Below are 26,504 nucleotides of genomic sequence, written 5' to 3'. Positions count from 1 at the left end.
AAACTGGGCTTCGGGCCGGAGTTCACGAGTTGGATTCTCCTCTTGTATGCGGACCCGATGGCCCGGGTGGTGGTGAATAACCGCAAGTCCCTGGATTTCCCACTGAGCAGAGGCACTCGACAGGGCTGTCCCCTGTCTCCACTTCTCTTCGCATTGGCATTGGAGCCATTGGCGGCGTGGATAAGGCAGGACCACTCCATACGTGGAATGCGGTGGTCGGTGGAATGGGAGGACAAAATCTCCCTATATGCAGATGATATTCTGCTATATCTTACTAACCCAAGAGCATCATTGGCCTGCCTGCTGGACGTATTGACCATCTTCGGCAGGTACTCTGGTTTCACAATAAACTGGTCCAAATAAGTGGTATACGTATTGCGAGGTGGCGCACCTGCCATACCAAGCACATGCCAGATCAAGGTTGCTTTGGAAGGTTTTAGATACCTGGGTATTTACATAACGAAACTTCGCTTTACCAACAACCTAGACCCACCCATGCGGAGACTGATAAATGACATAGCCAACTGGAAATCCCTTCCGCTCTCCATGCTAGGTAGAGCGGTACTTTTCAAAATAATGGCTCTGCCCCGGTTCCTGTATGTACTCCAAAATACAAAGGACCCGGTCCCGGCATCCTATTTTAGTGAAATTGAAAGTCTCCAGAGACAGCTCCTCTGGGAGGGTAGGCCTCAAATAGCGTTTGCGAAGCTAACTCTCAATTGGTATGATTGGGGAATAGGATTACCCGACCTAAAGAAATATTACTGGGCGTCCCAACTTGCAGCTATTAATCACGGGATCTACGGCCGCCCCGATGATCCGGGGTACGCCATGGATAGGTGGCAGCTCCCAGGGGGAGAATATACTAGAGCATTATATGCCAGGTCCCGTAGGTTCTCGCTGACCGGCCCAAGACACCACTAGACACCTGAAGTGGGAAAATAAACTCACTCTAGCCACTCCACTGTGGAATTCGGAGAAGCTGGGGAACCTCTGGAAGTCTAAGGGCTTTGACAAGTGGGATCTCATCGGGATTTCGCGAATCAAAGATGTTTGGGGAAGGGAACAGTCCAAACCTTTGACTCTCTAAAAAAGCAATTCAGCTTGCAGGATACAGAGTATTTCCGTTACCTTCAGGTTCGTCATTCCGTGCTCTCCCAGATCCCTAAGGATACGACTCCACCAGACGCCTCTCCCCTAGAAGACAGGGTGCTAGACGGACACCTCCCAGAGAAAACCATTTCATTGATATATAGGAAACTAGTTAACAATATGGGGGATCCATTGCAAACCCTTAAGAGACGCTGGAACGAAGATGGTCTAGAATTAGACGAGGAAGAATGGCAGGAGGCGGTCTCGTCCCCACGGGTGGTAGCAGTCCAGGCCAGACTGAGATTAGTGCAGCTTCAAATATTGCATGGAACCTATGTTACGGGTTCTGGCCTGGTTCGAATGGGTAAGTCAGAAGTTGGAGAGTGCAGGAGGGGATGTGGGGAACTGGGCACATTCATTCATATATTGTGGCACTGCCAGTATATACAATCATACTAGAGAGAAGTCCATCACGCGATGCGAGCGGTCCTCTGGGTCGACTTGCAACTAGAGGCTCGTAGATGCATATTAAATGTCTGGGAACCCACAGACCTCACCACCTACACCACACAATGGGCAACGCTGGCATTCATGGTAGCGAAGCGTAATATCGCTCAACTGTGGGGCGCCTGTCAACCGCCTCAAGTGGGGAAGTGGAGGGAGGATCTAGACTGGTGTATGTTTAGGGAAAAATCAGTCTACATTGCCCGGGGATGTGGAAGGTGGTGTGGGAAGCATGGAATCATTACAGGGGCGATATTTGTCACCCGCCAGATGGGCAAATAGAGACTGAAGCGCTTGAATCCCCTTGATCTATTCAAAATAATCACTGTGTATGTTTTAGATTGTATACAATGTCAATGAGAAATGTGGAAGTCATCTACCTGTAACCAATTGAGGTGTCTTGGTCGAACAGTTTAATAAAAAATAAATAATAATAAAAAATAAAAAAAATGACCACACCAGGTCTGCTACAGCAGCCTGTGTAAGGTGGTGCATGCACCCCTTACTTAGAAATAGGTTCACTATATCGACTCCATATCACTGCACATATAAACCTATCAGTCACCCCTATGGCAGGCCTTATCAATACTGAAGGCAGGGTGCTGGGTTTTATGTGAAAGGGTGCTTCTGCATGAGCAGAGCCCCTCTGCAGCCTTCGAAACCTATATTCCGGGGTTGTTTGTGATGCAGCCAACCATATATACTTGAGTGCATTATAACCTCACGGTAAAAATGCTAACTTTAAAATGGCTGTATGGAAACATGAAGTGTTTGGTGTCAAACACCTTGGAATCATACCTCCACACCAGTAACAGGCTTTTGTGTATTGGGTCTGGGTGGGTGCACCCTGAGAGTGCTTTGATGTCTGCACTGGGGGCACATTTGGTGTCCCTGTGCATAGTCCAGCTCAATTCGGTTGCAGGAGCCATTTGCTCCTACTCTGGCGCGAAACTGGACAAAGGACATGGGTGTAGCCACCCCTCTGTCCTGACCCTCCCATAGGTGGGTCCCCGGAGTTTGTCCCACTCCTTCCTTGGGTATAAAGTAGGAACCCTTGACTACAGGACTTTAGATTTACCTGGACGAAACTCTGCTACAGAAACCAAGTACTTCGACTATCTACACTACGCTGGATGACTGAAGAATCTCCCTTGGAGTAAAGGAGTTACTCCCCTGCAAGGCAGGCACCTTAAACGCATCGGACCGGTTTGCATCTCCCGAGCTCCTGAGGACTCCGGACAGAGGAGGTGGTTTCCCAAGTGTCCCCAAGGTCGACTAGTGCTCTCAGCAATCCTGAGACCCGCAGCCTTCGTGGGGACCGTGCAACCCGTACCCCTGTGCACCGGGTTCATTTGCAGCAGCATATGCTTTTTGGCGACCCCTGAGGCTGTGCTGTGGGGTACTTGTAGTCCTGACTCTGAGCAGTATATCCACTGAAGATTTCCGGCCTACACTCCACGAGTGTTCTGTGGGCTGGTATTTTGTGATTCAGCTCGAGGTCCCTTTGCGATCCCTGGTCCGTTGACCTGTGGGTCCCTGTGAAGGTAACCTTAACTTTCAGTGGGCTTTCCTGGTTTCTCCAGACGTGCCCTGACTCTCCATAGCATGGAGAGTCCCCAGGACCTTGCTGGTCCTCATCAAGCATCTTTCCTCTGACCGCGTGGGTTGCAGTTGCCAAGGCTTGTTGGTGTTCAATCCGGACACTGAACCCCAGCACTCAACATCCTTCGTGGGACAGCTCACCTCTGGACTTTGGTCGTCGTCGACATCTCCTGGTCCCCGTGGCTGCAGAGTCAAGCTTCACCTCTTCACACCTGAAACACCCGACATCGGTGGGCATTTGTCTATCGTGCCCCTGGTCACTGTGAAGTGACCCAGACTTTTGTCCCCTCTGCTTTCAGGTTCTTCTCAGCTCCGATCAAGGCTTGGATCACACCGTACACTTCTCATCTTCCCGGCAGCAGCACTTCTTCGCATTATGCCATTGAAATCAACTAGCATTTCCGACACCAGTGGACCCCTATGCACCCGGCTCTCCTGGGATAGGTAACACGAGTACCTCGGTACTCTCGAGGGTGCTGGCCTTAGAACCGTCTATGTTACAAAGGGTTTGCTTGAAGTCCTCTCTTAAGTGTCCTTAATCTTTAAAATTCCAACTGTGACTTTCCCATAGAGTTGTACGGAGCTCGCGTCTGTGTTCTCACACTGCACTCGTCCTCCGTGGGTCCCCTGTGTCACTCCCTTGGGTGGTTCCTTGGGGTCCCAGCGATTTCTACGTGCTCTAGGCACCGAGTCTAGTCAAGTCGTGGTTGATATACCACTTTCTTAGTATATGGTTTGGTCTCCCCCTGGAGCTTACTGTGTATTGTGCTATTTACTGTCGTTCTAGTGCTTTAATATTGTGTGCCTTGCTCTCTAATCTCATAAAGAGGTTAGTAGAGAGTGTTTAGTAATAAATACATATATTTCATATATACCTTGTGTGGTTCTCCTTTCATTTGGTCATTCAGGAGGTTATAATCTGGTAAACCAAGCTCCTTTACATTCCTTCAAGACTTAGCCTGAAGTCTGCTCTCCATAGCTAGCACTAGGATAGCTTTCAATAAAGGTTGTATTTAACCTAATCATCAATAAGGGTCGTTTAGACTGGTGCAAGTTACCCACTATAACTAGTGGACAGCATATACCAGGCCAACTTCTCACAAAGTTTTCATGCTTTTCAGTATCATGAGTAAACTACTTAACAGACAATGTTGTTAGACCTTTGGCCAATGTAACCGTTGTTATTGCTATTTAAACTATGAGGGACCCCCAGCCTGACAATGGGGGACAATTCATGTAGGTTAGTCTATGAAAGATACAATGCTGAAGAACTTAGAAATGTTGAATAGTAAAACACAGATGTTGTATGTCGTTTTGTGTTGAACTTTTTTATAACTTTTTTTTTTCAGACTGCTCTGGCACATTTAGAATCTCTTTCAGTTGATGTTGAACAAGCCCATCCTCCAGCCAGTAAAGAAAGCATAGATTGTCTCCCTCAGGTCATTATCACAGAGGACCACAATGGTAAGAGCAAAACAGATTTATAGTGAACAGATGTGCATAGAGTCCTTGTGTGTTTTATTTTTTCTTATATACTGGGTTATGGAGATAACAAATTATAGTATAAAACGTAGCTATAAAAGCTACATGTTCCTTTTTTTTTTTTTTTTTTTTAACAGTTTTTTTGGTTTTTCAAATTGACATTACACATATGACACATATTTGAATCAAATGGAAATAAAATAAGGAGATCACATTCCTAAGAACAAGAATTACAACCAAATTATTAGCGGCAAATTGAATACTCATATATGGTAAGTCCGAGTGGTACAATGCCTAATGGTATAAAAAGGAAAAGTGTTCAGATCACTTGATTATGTAAACCACCAAATGTTAAACTTGTGATTGTCTAGATATCTATACGCTACAACACTAAAAGCAAAAAATTTAAAAATTCCCCCCTCCCCCTGGTTCTCTGGCCCACTATGTTACACAGGAACATTTCAAAAAGTTGTATTCACTCAATTAAAATCAGATAACTACAAAGCATATACCTTTAGACTCCCCTAGGCAATAAAAGACATGGAGCAGTATGGTGTTATGCAGGTTCGGTCAGAGGAACTAATGGAGATGTGGGTAGAGTATGTCCGACCTGAGATGTCGGAGGAGTTAATGAATCAGTTGGCTTTAAACGTTTCAAGCATTTGGTCCCATTCCAGAGAGATAGGAATACTACGCAGCCCTCGAAATTCTTCCTGCCTAATCTTCGTACTCTCTGCAATACTCCATCGAATCATTTCAGTTTGCCAAGAGTGGTGTAGGGGGAGAGGCAGATTTCCACCTCATTGTGATGGCCCGTTTCGCTATGAGCATAGCCATGTCCTCGAATCTATACTGGACCTTCTTTCTTTTAGGACATTTATGCAGGCCCAATAGGCAACTGTCCGCCATGGACCAGACAGCCGTACCAGTGATCAGAGTTGTGCATTAGGGTAAATGCTACTGAGGCAGTGCGGTGTAAGGTATGCCCTATGCAATATCATGTACTGTATGTATTTGAAATTAGCGTTGCAGGAAACTTTCTTATGAAATTCTAAAACAGAGGCCCACTCGTTATCTGACAATTCCCTCCCTAACTCGAGTGACCACTTAATTCAAAGTGGGGTTAGCAGTATTCCCGAATACCCTTGTATAGCCAACGGGTAAGGTGGCGTCCTTCCCCCATGAGGTGCATTGCACAGATTAGTTCATGTTTAGGAGGTTCTATCTCATTAGGGGACAAAAGGAGTTTAACTTAATGAGAGATAGTGACATAAAGGAGAAACCGTGTCGGGGGAACCCCCTGAGTACGAATAAAGTTATCGTGGTCTGCTAGTGTGCCTTCTATAAACAGTGCTCCAATCGTTGACACACCTTCTTGTGTCTATGGGGATACGACTCTTTTGGAAATTAATCAATTTGCCATAGGTATCCCAAGCAAGGGATATTGGGAGAATATGGGGAGGCTCTTTTAGTGTATTGGAGAGTCTTCCTGTACATTAATGCTGTCTTAAGCAAAGGGGGGACTGTGGGTGGAATCTTAGTATGTGGTAGAAGTAGAGTGTTCCCTGGTTAAGAAGCTATCTCCTGGATATGTCGTCCCGCAAGCCAATAAGATAACCATTGCAGTTGACTGGCCATACAATATGCTCGAAAGTCTGGAGTGCCAAAACTTCCCTCCTTAGGTCGCAACTGTAATTTTGCAAGGCCCACTCTCCTACGTCCTGTACCCCAAATAAGCTCAGATAGAAGTGTATCGAGTGTGCGAAAATGTTTGGCTGGAATCATGACCGGTATATTGGTAAAAAAATATAGGAGTCGGGAGAGCATCACCATTTTAGAGATGGCCCATGTGACAGTGGTAACAAGATCTAAAAAGAAACCTGCCTCTGGAGCGATCCTATTTCCTTCAGCAAGTTGCCATCTATTAGGTCTTGGGAAGTTCTTACATTTGTATGCCTAAATACTTGAAAATATCTGGGGCGGTCTATAGGAGTAGGTCACCGAATGGTACTGAGTCTGGGGTGTCTGTATGACGCATATAGAATGCATACGATGTATTTGTGTTGATTGCCAGGCCCGATATCTGTTCAAATTGTTTAAATATAGATGGGATGGGTTTCAGGTCAATAGTGAGGTCTTTTAGGAAAACAATAATGTCATCCCCATATGCGGACACTATATGTGTGGTATTATTGATTGGAATTCCCAATTCTATGGCTTCTTTGCGGAGTCGAATGTGTAGGGGCTCCAATGCCAAGACAAACAACGGCGACAGGGGTCATCCCTGCCGGGTACCCCTGGTTATAGAGCAAACAGGAGCTATATGAGAGCCAGTTCTGGCCCTCGCCATGGGTGCGGTATATAATAGTTTGATCCACCACAGATAGTCCCTTGGGAAACCACATTTTTCCATAGAAGCCAGCATGTAATAAAAGCTACATCTTCCTTTTACTCACAAAGTTTTTACCTGGTGTAATCTATTACTCCAATTAGTTGATTCTTGCATGTGGAGCTTTAGTGAATAGACCTCTCTCACCTAGCAATTTTATTTGATTTTGTCATCAGAATTTTTGCAGTGCAAATAACCCAAATTTCACGACCCAAGAAGATTTAAGCAAACACATGATGATGATGGACGGAGCACTGAAACCTTTCAGACGCTAATCCCCCAGCCACTATAAGATCTGGATTTAATCCATCATTGTTGGATGAAGAAAGCAGCAAGGTCCTTAAGACGTCTCACCACAGAAAATCTCTGAAAAAGGAGAAACACAAACTAATCTCAGAGGCAGCATCATAAGCGCCCAGTACTCCATCTGCAGGGGCTGGGAATCGCCCACATAAATCCTCTTCTTAATCGTCAATGCACAAAACTTAACCTCAAAGCCTCGTCAACAGCAATCTCGTTGACAACGACCGTCGGCGTTGAAAACGAACATGACTTAATCCATTGACGCCGCAATATCTCTTCAAGGAGAATTTTATTGTCGACTGAAACTCAGTTGAAGACCGCATCGACAATACCATCAACGTTGACACAATTGTTGAAACTATCGACGACGACCCCATCGACTGGCGGTGTATCAATGACGCCAGAAGCCACAAGCAAATTGAATGCTTTGCCCATGACCATTAGAAGGATCATGAAAATGTTCTTGCGACCTGAGGTTACCTTCCCCAGCTAGGTTTCAACTCCCCTCCCCCCCCCCCCCCCCCCTCCCCCCTCCTGTGAGACAACAGAGGTATGAAGTTCTCTGCCATCACAGTTTGTGTGGCAAATTCGCTAGCAATCCTGGGCTGCTTTGATAGGCAGATGTGCTCCGACATTGGGCACCTCATTGACTTAGTGCCTGAAGATAGAAATTCGGAGGCAAGTAAAATACTACAAGAGTGTGAGCGCATGTCAGCCGAATTCATAGACTGCACAATCCACTGTTTTTCATCAAATAGATGGTGCAGAAGTCTTAAGGCGACAGGGCTGGCTAAAAGCAACCAAGTTCAGACCAGAAGTCCAGTCAAAAATTCTCAATATGGCCTACAATGGAGAGTCACTATTTGGGAAGCACATAGATGATGCTTTATTGGGCATCGAAATAGACACAGACACATCCTGGTCACTTGGTACACTGTAATTCAGGAAAATGCCCTTTCAAGGGGCACGTGAAAGAGCTTTTTCAACCTACAGAGGAGAATACCAGTGCTCCCAACAGCATTAGCCCTTTCACTATGAATACAGAGCTCCTTATCAACAGCAGCCATATCGCCCACCACCCACTGCCACATATACAAAACAAGGACCACGACTGAAGAACGTCCCCCAGAGTTGTGGCACAGGTCGTAAACCGCTACCTAAAATCTTTGACCGCCTACTTCCACTTCCTCCGATCCCGTGGGTGCAAACGTTACCAGTTATTTCCATCATTGGCGTCTGATCACCTCAGACAGATTGGTATTGGACCATGTCACCTATGTCATACCTTGGAGTTTATCCAAAGACCACCCAACAATCCACGGAGGGGAGCACACCCCCGCATCTTCACTTACTCAAGAAAAAAGCCCTCATGATGTTTGCCAGGGCAGCATTCCAAAAAGTTTGTTTCACCCAGAAGGGTATGGGTTTTTTCTTAATCAAAAAAAGAATCAAGGAAATGGAGAGCCATTCTAGATCTTAGGAAGTTTGACAAATGGTTGCAGAAACCGTCATTCTGTATGGTCAGTCTCTCCGACATCCTGCATTTCCTAAACCATGGAGATTCTATGACAACTCTGGACTTGAAGCATGCATACTTCCCTATTCACATACATCCTAAACAGCGGAAATATCTTTGTTTTACAGTAGTCGGTACCAATTACCAGTTCAGAGCCCTCCCATTCGGCCTCAAGTTACCTTCCCGCATTTTTACCAAATCCTTTGCTTCAGTAGCAGCAACTCGCCGAAAGCAGGGTCATCCGGTATCTCCCTATCTGGAACAATGATTATGACTAATATATTTTCACCTACAGGTACTACCGCTGTGTGTCAACCTACTAAAGTAAGGTAGGAAAGCAGGGTAACATAAAGGGGATCTTGGGTCCTGACGAAAGCCGTAAAGACCAGTGAAGGGCTACATCGAAACCGGCGGAAACATGTTGACAGATATGCAGTTAGGAGGGGTAAAGGGCTACTAAAAATCCCTGTCACCACCATCCTATATTCTTTCTGCACTTAAATATTTTTTATCCCTATTTTTTTTTTTATCCCTATAATTTTATGTTTGTATTGTCTGCCCCCTCCCTTTTGCTCTACTCCAGGCGTTAGTCTGTGCAGGGGTGTTGTTTAGCAAGCCCTTGCTGTGATATTCCGAGCTGCCCCCCAGCAGCGGGATGCGGCCATCATATAAGCTGCCAACGACCAGGATTTCCCTCCCCTCCTGGGAGGAATGACGAGAGTGCACCCTTTATAGAAGAGGTCAGGAGCGTTGCTCGGGGCCTCATGGACCCAGTGGGCTCACGCTTTAGGGATGGCCGGATGGATTGCTAGGCTGCCGGCTGCAGCTACACAGGAAGCGTTAAGGATCCCCACCGCTGCGGTGAGAAGCTGCGGGACACACGTGGTGGGCCGATGCCTGATTCCAGCATGGCGGCCAGTGTAAACTCGATCGAACCGCTTTTGAGCAGGTAACGGCATGGCTGGTGGGTGGCTGCAGGGACTCCAAAGAGGCACATAGTGGCTGACGTTCATTGCTGATTGATTGAGGCATTTAGGGGCACTGGAGGAGGGACTCCTTTTCATCGTTGTGCCTGACCTGAACATGGCCACCGCACCCGGGGCATGAAACACTACCACAGACACGGTGAAACTTACAAGAGGAACATGCTGACGTCAGCTGATTGAGGCGGGATGCGTGCGCTGCGATTGAACTCCTTGGGTCCCGCTGGTTCCCTCCTGCTGCTTCTGCTTCATGGAAATAGAAATTCGCTTGCTTTACACTCTGCAGTCCATGGAAAGAGAAATGAGCTTGCTCCACGCTCTGTAATCCATGGAAAGAGAAAGAGCTTGCCCCACTCCTAACTTTTGGTGGCCATCTGGAGTTATTTTTTCACCTTTTTCCCCACACACCTAGCACTTGGGTTTCAGTTTCTGCATCTTGTTTAACGGTTCAAACTATCTCTACCAGGACCCCCTACTAATTGGGCTACCTCCCAACCGTTTATTCTTTTGGGATCCTTTAATTGCTGCCTACTATGCTCCTCAGTCAACATGGCACACAATACTTATCTCGCCTCTAACCCCTTTGTCCAATCCCACCCCCCACCCCCCCCCACCACCACCACCACCTATGGTTAAAGGCTAAGAACACCTTTAAGCACAATGTCCTCACGTGATGGCCTGACACACTGATATTGGACACCTATTTTCAAATAAGGGGACTATAGTGACGGATCTCATCTTCTAGACCAACAGAAGAGCACAGTGGAGAAAGACCCTCACCTCTATGCTGCGCTCCAAACAGACCAAAACTCCACATGGCTTTCGTTTAACCACGCTTCCATCTCCAGCCCTTATGGTGGACCTGACTATCTCCCTTTACAGTAATGGTAATGTCCTTATCCAAGCTTCGTATCTGAACCTCAAGCGATTCAATTATGCCTTTTTGAGGTTCAAGAACACTCTAATTAACCCCAACACTTCCACCGACAGTCAAAATGTTCCACTCACTGGCTCTGATCCTGAGGCGATTGATGGCCCCTCCTCCCCACTGCCCACGCTCCTGTCTGTCAACACGCTCCCCACAGCGCGACCTAAGCTAACAGATACCATCCCAATCCCCCCACACTACGAATCTGAAAAACACACGTCTGTCTCGTGCTGAGGAAGGTTTAACTGACCCGAGTACCTCCCACCTTATTACTATCCGCACCAATTGTCCTCCTCTACCTGGCCTCCCCACCCCTCCTATCCTCAACCCCCTGTATCACACACTATTCATTCCAATAACGGGAGTGATGACCACCCTACCACCCTTACAGTCAGGTAGGGTTGGATTCTCGCCCCTTAGGCCCTGTAGCCTCCAATCTCAGGGCCAGGAACCTTGTTGGTGTCGCCGGTACATTGACCAATAACAGACACTCACCCACTCTATCACTACACGCCTCACCACCCTCTACTCCTTCGATTTCCACTCCGCCTCTCCCTATTCCCACTCCAAGCTCTGATCCCCATCTCAAGTTTGACCCTATCTCCCTATGTAACTGTGCCAATGGTCCTACCCAAACCTCTAGTAACCCTACAAAAGTGGATCCTATCCCACCTGAATGGGCTACTCCTGTGAATAACTGCTTGAACAGTCATGGCCTTGAGAAGACGCTTGATGACCTCAAGCATGATATCTCGGTAGTCAAAGAGTTTGTGCAAAGCATTCTGCAGTTCTCCGTGAAGATGGGGAAGCGTTGGGTTCACCCACCCGCGATGAGGAATGATATCCACAATCCACAGAAGATTTACTCTAACAAAGGCATCTCCTCCGTCTGCTCCTATCATAGCTCTAGCTGGAGCTCGAGGCCTCTACCTAACCACGACTCTCGGCCCCACAGACCCCATCTCAGTTATCTGATGAAGACATTCTCACCCTGCTTGAGTCCTACTCTGACCCTAAAACGGTCTCCCGATCCAACTCGACTCTCAACATCCTTTCAATCATTGCTGACCCTGACAGGGAACTGAGCCTTAACCTCAGAAAGTTCAACATAGAGAATCTATGTCATATAAACACCTCGGCTCAAGAAGTGGTCCCTTCCAACCGGCACATCAACGTGATGATTCTCAATTGTAGATCAGCTGTGAAACATGCAGCTGATATTTCTGATCTCATCATTGCACGGAACTTGGACCTTCTGATCATCACTGAAACCTGGCTCAATGATACTTCCTCCCCAATTCTTGACATCTTAATACCGCCTGACTACTCTATACTCTGAAGTGATCGACTGGATAAAACAGGAGGGGGCATTGCCTGCATTCATCGCTCCAACCTTACAGTAAAACAATCCTCTTGTACTGTCTTATCGTCCTGTGAACAGCTAGTCTCTGAAATCTGGAACAAAGGCAAGAAGATTTGTGTGCTGCACTCGCTCTATTACCCTCCTGGTGACAATCTAGTCTTCACAGAGCAAATCATGGAGGTCATTAGCTCCACCTCGGATCAACCCATATAGTCCTCGGAGACTTCAACCTTTACTGGAATGACACAAATGATTCAATTGTCTATTCCTGCAAGACTTTCCTCTCTGACCTCAATTTCTCACATCTCTGTAAAGGCCCAACTCACAATAAAGGCGCCACTCTAGACCTCATCATTGCCAAAGACAACTTCAGGCAAATAGGAGAAATCCTACCCTGTGACTGGTCTGATTGTTCAAATTTCCTTCCTCATCTTAGACAAGGGACTGAGTCGACAGGGTCAACCCCGTAAAGCGAAACAAATGACTCTCAATATGAGAGACCTCGACATTAGTATGATCACCTCTATCATCAAAAATAGACTACAGCGCCCCCCCCCCCCTCCCCCCCCCCCTTAATTTGACCAACCTTGACGATCTTTTGGAGCATTACATTAACACTTTTTCTAACATTCTTGACTCGGTTGCTCCGAAACAGCTCAAAAGGATCCCAGTCAATCTTTCTAAACCATGATTTAATGGTTCCCTAAATGATGAACGGCGCAATCTAAGACTCTCTGAGAGACTCTGGAGAAACTCGCCTTCCACCACAAATATCTCTCAACTGAGGAATATGAGAAGCATTTACAACAAACACATACGCTTGGCGAATATCGAACACTTCAGACTTCACTGGATGGAGCCAAAAACAGACCAAAAAAACTCTTCGACATCATTAAGGAACAATTTAACAAATCTTCTAACCAGAGCTCGACTCCATTTACCCTGCTCCCTAGTGGTGACGGTTTTACAGCTCACTTCGCTGAAAAAACAATAAAAATAGAGCCGGAGCTATTGCACACTACCCCAACTTTGCTATCCAAGATACCGCTGGCAGGATCAGGGGAGGGTGGCAGAATCCACGACAATAAACTCGCCTTGGGACCTCAAAAACAACGCCTCTTGGAGCAGTTTTCTCCTACCGGGCGACACTGATATACTTCGCAACATGGCATCCATCAAACCCTCAAACCACTTTGGTGATCCTCTACCCGCCAAGCTCTATAAGGATTTAATCTCGGCCGTTCTCCCTCTTTGGTCCAGGATCATTCATGAATCCCTCTTACAAGGAAAGATTCCGGACTGCCTAAAAGTTGGGCAAGTTACTCCATTCCTAAGAAGCCCAATGCGGACCTATCAGACCCAAACAACTTCCGACCTATCACCAGCAGCATGACTAACGAAATGGCTTGAAAAATGCGTTCACTCGCAGCTCTGCAAACATATTGAGAAATATCAACTCCTGGATCCTCATCAGTCAGGATTCAGAGCATGGCACAGCACTGAAATGGCACTAACTCACATTGTTGATGACTCCGTGAGAGCCCTCGACCAAAATGTCCCTTGTCTCCTGATCCTTCTAGACCTGTCCTCAGCCTTTGATACCATCAAACACGATAACTTGATTGATCTCCTACAACATAGGATGGGTTTGACGGGCCCAGTCCTAAACTGGTTTGCCACCTTCCTTCACAACCGCAGGCAAAGGATCAAAGTTAATCATACCCTCGCTTCAGGTACCCCTGTCCTGATTGGAGTCCCACAAGGTTCTACGCTCTCGCCCACTCCCTTCTACCTATTTATGGAACCTCTTGCTGTCATTCTGAACAGAGCCAAGATCCAATACCACATGTATGCGGATGACACGCACTTATACCTGAAGATCTCCTCGCAAGAGGATATAACATTTTTAAATGCTGCACTTGCCCAAACTCAACGATGGCTAGCTCAGAATTCTCTCCTACTAAATACTCTCAAAACGGAATTTCTTTTGATCACCCCACCTAATTACTCAGCTCCTACCCTTGACTGGATTATAAACACCTAACTGCTCTGAACTGCACTCCTCACGTTGTAGACTCTGCCAGATGTGTAGGTATCACCTTGGATAAACACCTAAACAGGCAAGCACTCATCAGTGCTACTACTAGGGGAGCCAATTTCCAACTCAACACACTGAAGAAAATCAAACAATTCCTCCTCCCCGAAGATCTCAGGCCGGCTGTTCAATCCCTGATTATCCCTAGTTTGGAATATGGGCTGGTGACCCTCGCAGGTATTCCCAAAGCTAGCCTGGCCCCTCTCAGAGCTGCCTTGAATGCATTGGCCAGGCTTTTAACGGGTTCTAGGAAATTTGATCGCATTTCACCCGACCTTTTGCAGGTAAACTGGTTATCTATTGAAGCAAGAATCCAATTCAAGACTCATAAAGCCATACACCACAATACCCCATACTATCTAGCTAATAAATTTGAGCTATCGGGCTCCAACCGGAACCTCAGAAGTACGTTCACCCTTCTCTTGAAACCTCCAAGATTCAAAAAGAAAAGATCGTACAACCGTGCGTTCTCTGGTCTTGCTCCAAGAATTTGGAACTCCTTGCCATGAGAGATCAGGTCAAATCCTTCCACTAGTTCCTTTACAAAATTGGTCAAAAGACTACTAATGAGCGAGCGTTAATCGCGCTGATCTTGTTAGTGTGTTCTGTTAATAACCAAAATCTTGAAATATTTTTCACTGATGTTCTATGACATTTTTCCCTTCATTTTGTTCTAGTCCTAGATTGCTCCTTTAACTGCATCAACTGTTGATTTTTGCTCGCTCCTTTTTTGTTACTATTCCTTGATGCACATCACATATCTTTTTTTTTTTATTTGTATGATTTACTATTTTATGTTCTGTAAAATTGCTGACGACAACGCTGTACAGTGCTCTGATACCCCCTTGGGTCTTGTTCGCGCTCTATAAAACTTTAAAAATAAATAAACATGCCACAAATTTGTGGATGAGGGCAGTTTTCAAACAAACAACGTATGCCACAGAACATAATAGCGCGATTGCAAATACTCCTACCTCTTTTTGTGTGTTTAGATACATAGATATTGGCAAAAAAAACACAGCTACAGAACCCCTCTTGAAGGCCTTTGCACCTCTTGGCAGGGCAGGACTCACAGTTTGCAGAGACCAGCAGCTGAGACAGAGTGAAGGAAAAGTCTTTGATGTCCCCGAGACTTCAGAACAGGAGACATGCCAGCAAGCCCCTGGAGTCACTTGGTTCTGGAGATGTAGAGATTCAGGTCTAGTCCTTCGCACCACCAGGCAAGGGGCAGCAGGGCTGTTAAAATGAGGGCTTCTTGCAGGAAGGGAGGCAGGACTCCAGAGGAGAGAGATCCTACATACATGGCAAGCAGATATGGGACAAGTAGGGGTGGCATATTCTTTATAGAACGCAGCGGTGAGACTGTCTAGGCCAAATGCTGTATCTGCAGGCTTAGCACTGATAACCCTGATTTATTTCTTTGGATGTGAAAGGCTCGTCCAGATATCTTCTGTGACCATCTTCTAGCCATAAAAGTTGGATTGAGTCAAGGTGGGTTGTGGGAATGTGGCCTCGGCGAGTTAGATACAGGGATGAGAAAAAATCCACCATGACTTGTACAGCCTTCGTACAAGTATGTACGCGTGACCAATCATCATCATGTATCTCAGTAATTTATTCAATCGCCCATGGCTTATGAAGCAATTGGAAGAGAGACTTGCCTGGTCTGTACCCCTCACCGGACCGTGTGGCTCATGCCTCGCTACCGAGGTAGTGCATTTCATGCTGTGCAGCTTCCTCGTATTCAGATATCTTGCTCCAAATGGATGTAAGTTTGGAAACATGTTGATTGTCAAAAAATGTATGTTCCAGTTCCCTGATTTCTTTCTCTAGACGTGCAAGGTCGCCTCATAAGGCGCGGAGGAGGTCTGCCTGCTTGGCGATGGATGCTCCTCTAATGACCACCTTGAAAACTTCCCTAAGGGAAGCCCTTAATATTTTGGCATTATTGTGTTCAAAATATTCCACTACTGTTGCCCTGATATTTTCCAGGAACACCTGATACCGCAATGCTTCAGTTGATGTAGGTAATGTGGGTACTCTGGTATCCACGGGTAGGCTGGCTCTCCAACCTTCTGTCTTCCACAGGGTTTCTTCAGGGTCCACTGAGAAGGGTCCTTAATCTTTAAAAATCCAACGGTGACTTACACGTAGAGTTGTATGGAGCACACAGTCGTGTGCCCATGCTCTCCGTGGGGTTCCTATCTACCTTCTACGTCCCCTTCACCTTGCCTTGACCCAAGTTGTGGTTCTTATACCACTTTCTTAGTAAATCATTTGGTCCCACCCCCGGGACCCACTGTGTACTACGTGCTATTTACTGTATTTCTATGCAAAGTATTGTGTGCATTGTGTTTATCTCCTTGTAGGAGATATCTAAACGTGTTAGAGATTATTCTTTAATAAATACATATTTTTATAACTACCTTGTGTGGTTCTTTTTCACTTAATCTATAAAATTGCATTCTGGTAAAAGCAAGTTGCTTTACACTTTTTCTGGACTAAGCCTGGAGGTTATTGTCCACAGCTACCACTTGGAGAGCTTTCTGAGGTTGTCCAAGACCTCTTAAATCACCATAAGGGTTGTCTGGACTGGTGCAAGGTGCCCACTTACATACACTTTTCTCACACTTTCTTGGGAGACCTGTTGAATGATATTGCTTTCCAATTCGATCTGGGATATGCAAATGAATCATGTTTGTCTCCTACTCAGTTTCAACCAACCTATAATGGTAGGGGATGCAACTCGATTATCGATTTTGTTCTAATATCCAATCGGTATTCCTGTAATGTACTTTCCTGCACAACTCTTGACCTCCTCATGAGTGACCACTATCCCATCTGCCTAGACCTTGCACTAAATGCGCAGGCGAAAACACATGATAGGAATCCACAATATAACAGTGAAATATATCTTTCCAGTACGAATGGATACACGTTAAACTGGACAAAAGTGGATCCCGAGGCATTTCTCCAAGGGCTGATTAATAACAGTAGTGGGGACATAGCGATTTGCTTGTCACAGGACAGGGAGGATAAAGAAATAATCAATGCCTTCCTCAAAATTTCAGATGAGGCCAGGAAGCTGCTAATAAGGAAAAAACGACGTGGTCAGCCAACCCCTCAGGGCTGGTTTGATTAAACAATGCACGAAGGCTTATACCCATTTAAAAAAGGCCTTGCATAAAACACCGAGATGCAGGGACGAAATAAGGCAGGCAAGATCCTTATATCAGCTGGCGCAAAAAAAGCGCAGGGCGACTTTAAAAAAGGAAGCATGGGAAGCCCTACACGAAGCCTGTATAAATAAAGATAACATTGGCTTTTGGAGAGCGGTTAATGCCCCTTTTTTAATAATAGAGAAACGGACATTATAGATATGGCAATCAGTGGTGACACGTGGGTAGACTGAGCTTACAGCAGATATGATAGACACAACCCCACCAAGAGTGGATGAAAATACTGACCTCTGGCCATTCCCTTTAAAGATCAATATTACCCTGGAGGAAGTCACTAAGGCCATAACTGATAGTGACCCGAGGAAAGCACCAGGACCGGATGGTATCCCGGTAGATGCCTACAAATCTAACATATGTTTGTGGGCCCCACTTTTAACAAATGTATTAATTAGCTGCACCCGCCATGGGCTAATTCCTACATGGGTAGACGCCATTGTGATACCCATATTCAAGAAAGGAAACCGAAATGAGCCGAAGTGTTACCGCCCGATATTTCTATTGGATGCCTTTATGAAGATAGCAGGCAGGGTCATTTTAAACAAGCTGGAGATTTGGGCCCAAGAGTCAGGTGTTTTATCAGTATTTCAATATGGCTTTCGTCCAGGTCTTGGGACCATTGAACAAGGACTCAATTTGTCCCTGATAATCGACAGATACACCAAAGCTAAGAAGGGTAATCTTTTCCTCACCTTTGTGGACTTAAGCTCCGCCTTTGATTGCGTTAAACATGCTATGTTGTGGGAGACTCTCAAAGACCTAGAGTTAGACCCCTCCTTGCTGGCGTTCATAAGGGAATTATATAGGGGGGCAGGCGCAAGGGTGCGTTTTGGGAACCAGGGATAATGTTCAAATAGGTTTCCCATAAAAAGAGGGGTAAGACAGGGGTGCATTCTTGCCCCCCTACTCTTCTCCCTGTATATAAACAATCTGGGTCAGCATTTGAGTGAGTCCCAGCACGATCATCCAACTATTAAGAGTGCTCCTGTCCCCATCCTATTATACGCAGACGATGCGGTTATTATGTCACGGACTCAGCTGGGCTTTCAAAAATCAGTCTCAAACTTTGTAACTTACATGGCCAAGCGGTGTTTAAAAGTGAATATCACCAAGACATTCACTATGAGCTGCGGGACAAAATCGAGCAAGACATGTGATGTCTTCATCGATGGTAAAAAACTTCTAAGCACAGATACATTCTCATATTTAGACTTAACCGTGGACAGGAGGGGCTCCTGGGTAGCAGCTACGAACAACAGAAAGCTGGCCATGATAAGTCATTGGAGCCATCAGTATTTTTGCAAAAACAAACTAGGCGGGAGACCTGTCCCAGAGTTGATGGTCATTTATAAATCTAAATGCATTTCAATAGACACATATGGGGCAGGCATATGGGGAATTGAAAATGTAGACCATATACAACGCTGCGAAAATTCTTTCCTGCGCTATCTATTGGCGGTCCCTAGTTCAACAGCCACTTACTCGTGTCATAGGGATTTCGGCCTAACATACATCTCCGATATCATAAAGATTACCCCTCTTCTCTTATGGCACAAGATATGGGCAGCGGTGGAGACGGGCTTTAACAGGGATGTGATAATGGATTGTCTTACGCTGGACGGGGTGGCAAACTTACCGTGGATCAGCTACATAAAGAACATGACACAGGCTATAGGCCACCCCGAATATTTCTATAATCCTAGTAGCCTGGAATCCGTCCCCAGGAAATCCCTCAAGACACATGCCATGAAATATCTAGAGAACAAGCGTTGGCTCTTGGAGAGAAATAAGAAATCGGTCATGGCTAATCATTTGATGTGCACCTGCATAGGCTACAACCCTACCTAATAGTGGTACAGAGTAGCTTCTCTCGCATGCTCCTGGCCCGTTTTCGCAGTGGGTCTTTCTTCAGGTTGGTCACCTTCCCTGATATTAACGATTGGTCTAAACATCATCCCATATTCCCCTGTGACGACACTTCCATCTTGACTACAATGCACTGCACTTTATTTTATAAATATTATGTTGTACCAAGGAAAATATATCTATTGCCCATACTTAGAAGCTGGAAGCTAAAATATTGTAGAATAGCCTTCCTAAGACTTCAGATGCTAGAAAATGAATTTATTATTGCGGCTATTTCTTCCTTTTTAAACACCATATTAAGGTTTCGGGACACCATGTGAAAAGAGAAAAAACAATAGTGACCACCTGGTGCTCCTATAACTCTTTGTGTATATTTATGGAATTTATTATGCATTCCGGTTTTTATATTAACGGTATTTTGTATTATTGTGATGATCATATTCGAATCGGGAGTATTGTATTTGTGATTAATGTGTTTTTATATTGTGCTTTTATGATTTTACGATACAAAATCGAATAAAGCTATATTTGATTTGAAGTGGACATCATATACCAGGCCAGCTTCTCACAAAAGGGCCCTTAGGGCAGTCTCGACATCTCTTGGCTATGCAGCATTCTGTATAGTATATCACCCAGTAATGCTTATGAATCTTGTAGCATGTGCAGAGTATTAAAATTGTTCTTTCTGTGTGACTGAGGACTCTTCTCAGTTTCCTAGTGGTGCTCGCTTTCACTGCCAAATCCCTTGCAGTTGCTGTGCTACAAGGATACTTTCAGGGCCTTCTCCGTTTACACCACCCCCTTTATAACATTCTCCACCTGAGTATGCAATGCATTGCTCATCCTTTGATGTTCTCTTTTGTCCTCGCCTTTCTTTCAAACGAAAATTAAACTCTCTCAAAACAATTAGAAACTATGTCTGTTCACTCCTTAATGTTTAAATGAAAAAATCCGAAAATGCCATTCCTAATCCAGTCTAAAATATATAACCCTCCCACTACCCACTAATTCACCTTCTCGTCCTCAAGCAGCTTGTACACCTTAGCTCTCTGTCAAGAAATTAGTAGTGGTATATAATTTGGTTGTGCAACTGGAACCATTATTTACCTCCAACATCACAGCTATTAGTTTCCAGGTGCAAAGCATCCGAATCATCTGACAACCTTTCTCTTTCACAGTGGCCAAGGCCTTGATTAATACTCCAAGGATTCAACATTCCTACTACTGCAGTACCACAAACCTGATTCTGAAAGCTGTCATGTACACTACTGAGGATTAGGCATGTAAAGTGTTTTTTTATTTAACTCTATAAGGTATGTGGTCCTCTGCCAGCGCAATCCTACGAATTTGAAACTCGGAGCTGTGTTGAATAAGGCCACTTAAAAATGTGTTCCCTGGCTTAGCCTAACTAAATCAACTGTTGACAGTTCAAGCTAGCTGCCATGTGATAACCTCTCGGCAACATTAAGTTTGACATTATTATAAGAAATTAATACAGAGTGGTAGTCGTGCCCTACCATCTATATTCAGACTCTTCCCACATACATTTTAGGGACAATATCTTCAGAAGGCACTTTGACAAACGTAAAAAAAAAAAAATGATCCTCTTGCTCTGTTTCAACACTTGTGATTTGTTTGACCGTTTTTATGTGAGTGTGCTGTTTACCTCTACAGCAACCAACGATTTTTGGTTTATGTTTTGCAAGAGTCTATCCAATTAATTTGGTCACTCCATCCGCCCTTCTCTAATGCCATTCAGTTTATTTCAACAGGAAGGTCTTTGAAATTGTTTTCAAGGAACAAATATTTCACAGTCATTGAATTCTCACTGATATCCAGAAACAGTAGAATATTTCGTAGACTAAATACATGCCTATGCAGATCCCTGGAATTAAAAAAATTATTCAAACAAATCCTTTCTAACGGAGGCAATATTTTCTACATTCTTTTGATTTAAAAAAGCCAATTAATTTAGTCAATTTACCATTACTGTACATTTGACTGAAAACAGCACTGTACTAGACCCTTTTTAGAATCCACAAACGAAATGGAAAATGGAGCATCTAATAGACTGCACACACCCTCTGGTAATTTGACACTGCACCTTCAAGGAATTCCTGAAGCTGCCAGCCTTCCAATCATGCAGTGTAGCGTCAGGGAAGCACATTGTAATGAGGATCAATTGGACTTGCTGTCATCACTGTTATTATCGTTTTTATTTTGTGTTAAAACCCAATAAAATAGATTTTTTTAAATTGATTCTATACGCAGTGGAAAAAAATACAATCAATGAGAACCACAGTGGACACAATGCAATCGGAAGTGTCTCCTTGGCAGCTAAACCGACCATCTGTATAGCCGAAATTTGTTTCACTGAAATTAACTGCCCATCTGTCAAACAAGTAGCGTCCCTCCAGAACATCACAACTTCATGCATTTTTCTAATTCCCATTGTCCGACTGCATAAGCGCCTACTATGAGAATGTTTAGAAGATGAGTGGTTTCAGTAGATGGGATACTTGGAAAAGACAATAATACTGAAGCGCTGCCAGTCATTCTTTTGGGTGTTGGTGCAAAAATGATGTTGGGAATCCCATTCCAGAAACCTCCCAGTCCTGTCCCGATTGTCATAGGTGCATTACTGGTAAGCTGGTAATCCCACATGGAACATCTGTCTGGTCAAGGCAGGGTCAGGTCACCAATGGAAAGGCTATTCATATCCACATGCTGGAGTTAAAGGCAGTTCATCTGGTAAAACACTTTACACTCACTGCTCATATGCTTTGAAGTGGAAGAGATTCCAAGCATAATCGCTTCAGAGGCAGGTAGACTTAAGAACATTTCAAGAAAAGAGGATATTATCGTCTTTAATTAGTAAAATTTGCCCTTCAAATTTCATCTGTCAAAGTGTATTTTACTGCCATCACTGCTCACAGGAAGAGTCCCTCTTACATATCCTTTTTCACCATGCCAATCATTAAGGATTATTCTTGAGGGTCTGAGGAAAGTTACCCGCCAGCAAGGAGGCCTTCCTCTCTTAGAGAACTTAATACTGTCCTTTCCAGGTGAATGGATCCCACTGCAAACGTATGCACAAGGCACACCTACACCACATTTTATTTAAGGTGGCTGTTATTTTGGTTATTTCATGGGGGAAGGATGAGGGAGCTTCACGCTGTTTGGCTTAGAAACTGTATTTGGTTTTTATTGCACCAAAGTTTCCTTGAGAACTCATCTTTCCTTTCTGCCCAAATAATGTTGGAATTTCTTATCCATCAATCTCGCTCCCAACCTCCCTTCCAGATCGTTCATACCATAAATATAAAAGAGATGTAAATTACCACCTGGATAAGATCAAGGCCATGAAACATACTAAACAGCGATTTGTAAAATATGGTGCTGTCTACATGAGATTGGTGACTTTTGAACAAAAAACCGCTAGCGGGATAATTTGTATTATTGATGGCTCACAAGATGCCAGCAGACCCCTTCTAGTTAAGCCTAAGGGACTTATGAGTTTGGCAGTGTAGGAGCGGGACTAACCTGCTTTTGCACCACCAAACCCGTGTAGGAACCACTCGCCAGATCAGGAGTTTTCTCCTGTCTAGCGCGCAGTTCTTTGGCATTCCCAGGGTGGTGCCTATGAAATAGGAGGGAGCGTCAATGGCAGTACTTGCTTGACATGGAATTCTGCAGTCTCTGCCGTGCAGGTACTGGTGTGTATCCACATGGTGTGAGGCAGGGCCCCCTTTGCTTCCTCACTGCCACACTTTTCATGGCAGTCAGGCCGCCATGAAAAGTCTGGCAGTGAGGAAACTCGTAGTATGCTTGGCAGGGCCGCAGCAGCCCTGGCCAGCATATTGCGACCTCAAGACCGCCACAACATCTCCAGGGATCTGTGATCCCTGGTGGTTGAGGTGGTCCCAGGGCAGCTCAACTGCCCTGGTCATAATAGGGCGGTTGGAAGACCACCACCACCACGCGAGTCCAGCAGTCCATGGACCGCTATGACTCATTCTTCACTTGGCAAAGCAGATACGGCTTTCCTAATCCTGGATGTTAGAATTGCAGATATTTGCAAAGCGGTAACGTGCACATCTGTGCCCTTGCTAATCTGTTCTGCTCTTTGTGGAAATGAGAGGGAAGGAACATTTACTGACCTGCAGTTCTAGTTCTCCGGTGTAAGTATTTTCTCTGACTCTATAAACAACCATCCTGCCTCCCCCATTTTCCAAGGGATTTTGTGAAAAAGTGATAACTGCTGTGATCCTCCTACTGTATTACCTTCAAAGTGAACTGCCTCACTCTCACTACACTGCGTAATGGAAAAGCTGGAAAATGTTGCAGGTTCTGTTTTTCCTTAAAGGCACAGCGTCTAATTAGCACAGTGTAGCAACCTGCTAGCGGCTACACTTTAACATTGAGTTAGTCAGGGTAGGTGTGGGGGTGGCGGTTGGTTAAAGAGGGTTTTAAGCAGCGATGTTATCAGCCAATGTATCGTGTTGTTTTTTTGGGTAACTGGATTTGCATTTTTAAAACCAATAAAAATATAGAAATGGCTATTCTGCGGATCTCCGATGGTACATGGAGATATCCTACTGTTTATGAATTAATCGAGAATATCGATGACATAGTAGAACAAGGATTGCTGGTTAGTAACATTTCAATCTAAAGAATTATTAATGTCGCAAATGGAAATAAGCAATTCCGTGGTGTAATGATGGAGCATTGTCAGAGGGGCTTTTTTGTTTTTTCAATAGAGGAGAGGGTGGTAAGCTTTAGCACTTAAAGTGCTTTTCTCCCATGAGGTAAACAGGCTGGCTTTTATACTCACATGCTTATTAGATGCTGCCAAAATATTTTCTGAATCGCTGTAAACATTTTTGTAAGTAAATATTTTTTGCATGAAACTTCCATTTTTATGTTGCTAATATTCGATGCTTTTATTGCATCGTACCACAGTATTTAATACCTTATTAATGGTACTAAATTATGAGAAATATTCATTTTATTTTAGAATTCGTGAAGCCTCGATACGCACTTTGAATTGTGTTCTATGAAAACGACTTAACCCAAGTTGCTCCTGAAAGACTTGAAAGATTTATATTGTCTTATTCTTTTGTTAGCTGTAGGTCAAGAGCAGTGTTGTGCCATCTGTTGCAGTGAATATATTAAGGAAGAAGTACTAACGGAGCTTCCCTGTCGGCATTTCTTTCATAAGCCTTGTGTTACAGTCTGGTTGCAGAAGGTGCGTTTTTGTTAAGTTTCCCTTTGGGCTTGTGGGTGATAATGTGCATCTGAAATGAGACCAAATTGTGAAAGCTAAAACCTTTCGTACAAGTGTATTTTCAGCTGCCCCATGTTGAGTTAAATACTTATTTAGCAGACATCGTGAAATAATTTACGAGGTACAAGTGCACAGACGTATCCAAGGTATCGATCAGTAAAACTGAAAAAAATTACGAATATGGTAAACGTAATGGCAGATACTACCACACTTTAATAAAAATAGTTGATCATGTCAAAAGATGAATATTGATCAAGTAGCTCCTGGATATGAAATCTCATCAATGCTTGCAGGAAAAACCATCAGTCATCTTATAGGTCTAAGTATTCCTTCCAATAAGCAAAATCACAAATTGTTTTGGTTTTGAGGTTATGCCCTCCAAAGAGGCACTATACTTTGAACGTCCTGTCTTTTCCATTTTAAATGGCTTTCCCTATCAGCTAGGATCAACAAACCCAAGCTGATAATCTCATGTCGGGTCACACTTGCAATGAGTCAAAGATGATATTTTATATGTCCATATTGACAGAGTAACTAGCCTGCAAGTATATCCTTACAGTAACATCTACCCAAAGATCTACTACCTTACAACAATCTGTGAATACTTCTAGTAACCTCTGGGTGTGCCATTTTTCCAACAAATATTGGAATCGGTCGATCCTAATGTAAGAGGTTTCACAGAGTACTAGTAGTAATCTATTATAATACGCTTTTGCTGTATATAAGTCTACTGTATATCATTGGTCCTCATTAGTCAAAGATTACCCCAAACGTCATTAGGTATTTGTTCATTTAATTCCTCAGCCCACCTGCCCTTTACTGTGTGCATGCAATCTGTACTTTGTATTTAAAGATCTTTTTAAATCTTAGAAGCTCCCCGATTATTTTCAATCTTTCTGTTATTTCTACAGTTATGTTCTAAACGTTAATGGTGTGCAATGTATAATTCGAGTGGAATTAGCAAAGAAACATGAGGTTTTCAGTTGTTTCTGTGCACTTCTATGAAACTTTCAAATTTTCATCTTAATCTCAGCAAAGCTAATGTAAACGTGAACGTTTTGAGTGAGGAGCAACAGGTGAATGATACATGTTCTTAAATGAAATTGGTAATTACCTTTTATGAAAGAGTAGAACGTGAAACGTAGCATAAGATTAAATAGTGCCTAATTTCGGTTTCCACTGCGTCTATCTCCCGTTTGTGTACCTAATAATTGTTACATTTAAGTCCTTTAAGATTGCTGACACTTGATTACTGGTGCCCATTTTTTCCATCTGGAAAGTATTAAAAAATTACAGGTTTTTGGCTTGCATATTCACCTCAATATGCTGTTTTCTACTTCAGTTAAATATTTTTTGTTTTCATCTGAACTAATCTGTTTTTTTACAAGTGCTTTTCCTTAGGTTTGGTTCGAAACCCCAAGATGGAAAAGATCAATAACTTAGTGTAATTTTTTATTATTCTGAGTTTTATATAGCGCGAACTTGACCCGAATCAGGTATCAGAGCGCTTTACATAGCACCAGTTGCATTACATGAGGACACATTAATTTTTGTTAGGCACAGGGAGATTAAGTGATTTGCCCACAATCACAGGATGTTCAGCATCATTGCCAAGACTCAAACCCAGTTCCTCAGATACAAGGTCGACCGCCCTAGCCGTTCGGCCAACTCCTCTGCAAAAAAAATAAATGTTGTCCCCAAATTAGTGGCAGCTGCTGCCAATAATTAATGCAGAATTTTAGTATTGTGTTTTCTTTGCAGGAATGGGGAGTGGTACTTGGCTTATTGTGCCATTTCTAGGTAAGGCAAACAATATGCAAATAACTATGTGCCCTGTACCAAAAAATTGAATAGACCA

General features: G+C 44.1%; 1 protein-coding gene across 1 annotated transcript in view; it reads left to right on the top strand.

Annotated features, from left to right (window-relative positions):
• PJA2 (praja ring finger ubiquitin ligase 2) overlaps positions 1 to 26,504 on the top strand; it is a 202,257-nt gene that overhangs the window by 135,230 nt on the left and 40,523 nt on the right. Inside the window, exons 7-8 of the mRNA XM_085632581.1 lie at positions 4,548 to 4,662; positions 24,486 to 24,607. Of these exons, the coding sequence (XP_085488707.1) occupies positions 4,548 to 4,662; positions 24,486 to 24,607 (237 nt within the window). The remainder of the gene's footprint in view (positions 1 to 4,547; positions 4,663 to 24,485; positions 24,608 to 26,504) is intronic.

This window comes from Triturus cristatus, chromosome 2_1 (assembly GCF_964204655.1).
Source record: "Triturus cristatus chromosome 2_1, aTriCri1.1, whole genome shotgun sequence".
Taxonomy (NCBI): domain Eukaryota; kingdom Metazoa; phylum Chordata; class Amphibia; order Caudata; family Salamandridae; genus Triturus; species Triturus cristatus.
Note: the sequence above shows the minus strand (reverse complement) of the source record. Positions and strands in the feature narration are given on the sequence as shown.